The sequence below is a fragment of the Stegastes partitus genome, unplaced genomic scaffold, assembly GCF_000690725.1.
Source record: "Stegastes partitus isolate 25-593 unplaced genomic scaffold, Stegastes_partitus-1.0.2 Scaffold439, whole genome shotgun sequence".
In the NCBI taxonomy this organism is placed as follows: domain Eukaryota; kingdom Metazoa; phylum Chordata; class Actinopteri; family Pomacentridae; genus Stegastes; species Stegastes partitus.
In genome coordinates, this window is record NW_007578170.1 from 500,424 (window position 1) to 502,995 (window position 2,572).

Here is a 2,572-nt window from a genome sequence, read left to right on the forward strand (position 1 = left end):
GAACCGATGGAGCGGCGGATGAAGAACGCTCCGGATCGTCTCAGGATCTCTCCGACGATCTTCATCCCTGCCAGAGCTTCACAGACGACGGAGACAAAGTCAGAGCCTGCGGCCGATCAATAACCGATCAATACATCAAGTGACTCCGACTCCAGCAGATACTTGCGGATTCCTGCAGCGATCACCGGGATCGGGACGTCGTAGGCGAACATGATGTAGGAGACGATGAGGAAGTCGACGTAGCTGCGGTGGTTGGGCATCAGGATGACCGGGTTCTCCTGCACGGCCTGCTGCAGCTGCAGAGACAGAAACACAAGAGAAAACGGTTCTGACCGGTTCTGTCACATCCAGAAAACCTTCTCAGGTCCACAAAATCTAGAAAATACAGAACAACTAAAGGAACCTTTAATGGAAGTCTTTATTTATGTCCAATAAAATAATAGAATAAAAAATGACAAAGAAAGACTGATTTGATTTTAACGTCTTGTGTCTTTTTATTTATTTATTTGCTTTAAATATATTAATATTTTAGCCTTAATATTTTATTTAATTTGTCTTTTGTCTTTTATATATTTTATTTAAACTATTTTGTCTTTTTAATTTCTTTTATCATTTTACTATTTTCTATTTTTATTTTTTGTAATAGAATTTTTATTATTTTATTTTAATTATTTTATTTCTTTAATCTCTTTTATCATTTTATTATTTTGACATTTTGGCTTTTTAATTTTTTTTATATATAGAATTTTAAACCAAATTTTTTAGCCTTTGGTAAAATATTATTATATTTAGCTATTAAAATGTAACTTAATCAAACATTTTTTAGTTTGTTTATTTAGTTTTTATTATTGTATTTTAACATTTTGTCATTTTTATCAATTTTTCTGGTTTTGTTTTTTAATAATTTTTTATATTTCATTTTATTTAAACGCTTTGTCTTTAATCTATTTAATCAACTTTTAAAGATTTTTTAAAAATCTTTTAATCCACTGTATGTGGATTTTATATTTTATTATTTTATTTTAATCTATTTCATACAGTTTTATTTTATTTTAATAGCTTGTCTTCTTATTTTATTTTATCTACTTTTTATTTTTACTTTTTTTTTGCCTTTTTAATCTTTTAAAATTTTAAGATCTGTACTTTTTAATCTATTTTTTTATTATTTCATTTGAAGAATGTCTTTTTAATGTATAATAACTAGTTTTATTATTTTATTTATTTAATATTTTGTCAATCTGTCTTTTTAATATGTTTTATGTTGTAGTTTATCATTTTGTCTTTTTATCCTATTTGACCTGTTTTTTTTTTTCCATTTATGAGTTTGTCTTGTTTATCTTTTTTTATTTGCTGTTTGTTCTGNTGACTCAAGAAACGTCCAGAATTACATAAAATTGGTCCAGAATGATTTGAAATGTGTTCTGTTCAACTCAAAAAGGTTTAAAATGACTCAAAACATCCAAGAAATGACTCAAATCATTCAAAATTACTTTTAAAAAGTCCAAAATGACAACAAATTTATTCATATTCGCTTAAAAATTGTCCAGAGTAATTCCAAAATTGTCCAAATTGATTCAAGAAATGTCCAAAATCACTCAAAACTTGCACAAAACGTCTCAAGAAACGTCCAGCATTACATAAAAGTCATCCAGACAGACTGAAGACGGGTCCTAAATAACTCAACAGGGTCCACACTGACTCTAAACACGACCAAAACCACTGAAAATGTGTCTAGAAGAATTAAAAAATGACTTCTATAGGACTCAACAAGGTCCAAAATGATCCAAGAAATGTTCAGAGAGATTCAGAACTTGTACAAAATTACAAAAAAGGCGAAAAATGACTAAAGTTTAGTCAAAAACTGAAGACTGCAGACGTTCTACAGGAACCCAGCAGCAGCTCTACGACAACCTGAAGGAACCAGGAACCAGACAGCAGAACCCTCTGACCTCCCTGATGATCGAAATCTGAAGCCGGTTTAATCTGAACCCGACCCAACACCTGCAGCAGCTGCTCCACCCACCGGGCCAGCTGAGTCGGGCTCCACAGTCCAGCGCCAGCCTCCTGATCCACACGGTCCGGTCGCAGAGCTGCTGCCACGGCAGGCCGTCCTCCGTCAGCGCCGAGGTCGGGTTCTGCAGCAGCAGGCAGCACATCAGGGACCAGACCCCGACCACAGAGCCCTCCTCCTGGACCCGGACCACCAGGTGGGCCAGCCAGCTCACACAGGCCTGGACCTCCGCAGAGGGCGGCTGAGGAAGATCTCTGGAGGGAGAAGCAGACGGAGGTCATGGACGTTGTTCTTGGAGGTTCAGAACGATGGACGGAGAAGTTCTGAAGTGTGGAATCATTCAAACATTCCCCACAAACGATTAATATGACTGAAGGTTTGTTGAAAACGACGGAAACAGTCCAAATGACTCAGAACCTGTCCAGAATCAGTCAGAAATCGTCCAAAAATAATACAAGTGTCCAAAACAACTTATAAACTGTTCAGAATGACTCCAAATGTGACTAAAAAACGACTTCAATTGTCCTGAATGATTCAAAAATTGTTCAAAATGACAAACAG

The 2,572-nt window shown here is 35.4% G+C and overlaps 1 protein-coding gene across 1 annotated transcript in view; it reads right to left on the reverse strand.

The window, feature by feature from the left end:
- The window catches only part of LOC103360436 (dihydroxyacetone phosphate acyltransferase-like), an 18,885-nt gene that overhangs the window by 9,005 nt on the left and 7,308 nt on the right, over positions 1 to 2,572 (reverse strand). Inside the window, exon 6 of the mRNA XM_008286185.1 lies at positions 2,024 to 2,269. Within this exon, the coding sequence (XP_008284407.1) occupies positions 2,024 to 2,269 (246 nt within the window). The remainder of the gene's footprint in view (positions 1 to 2,023; positions 2,270 to 2,572) is intronic.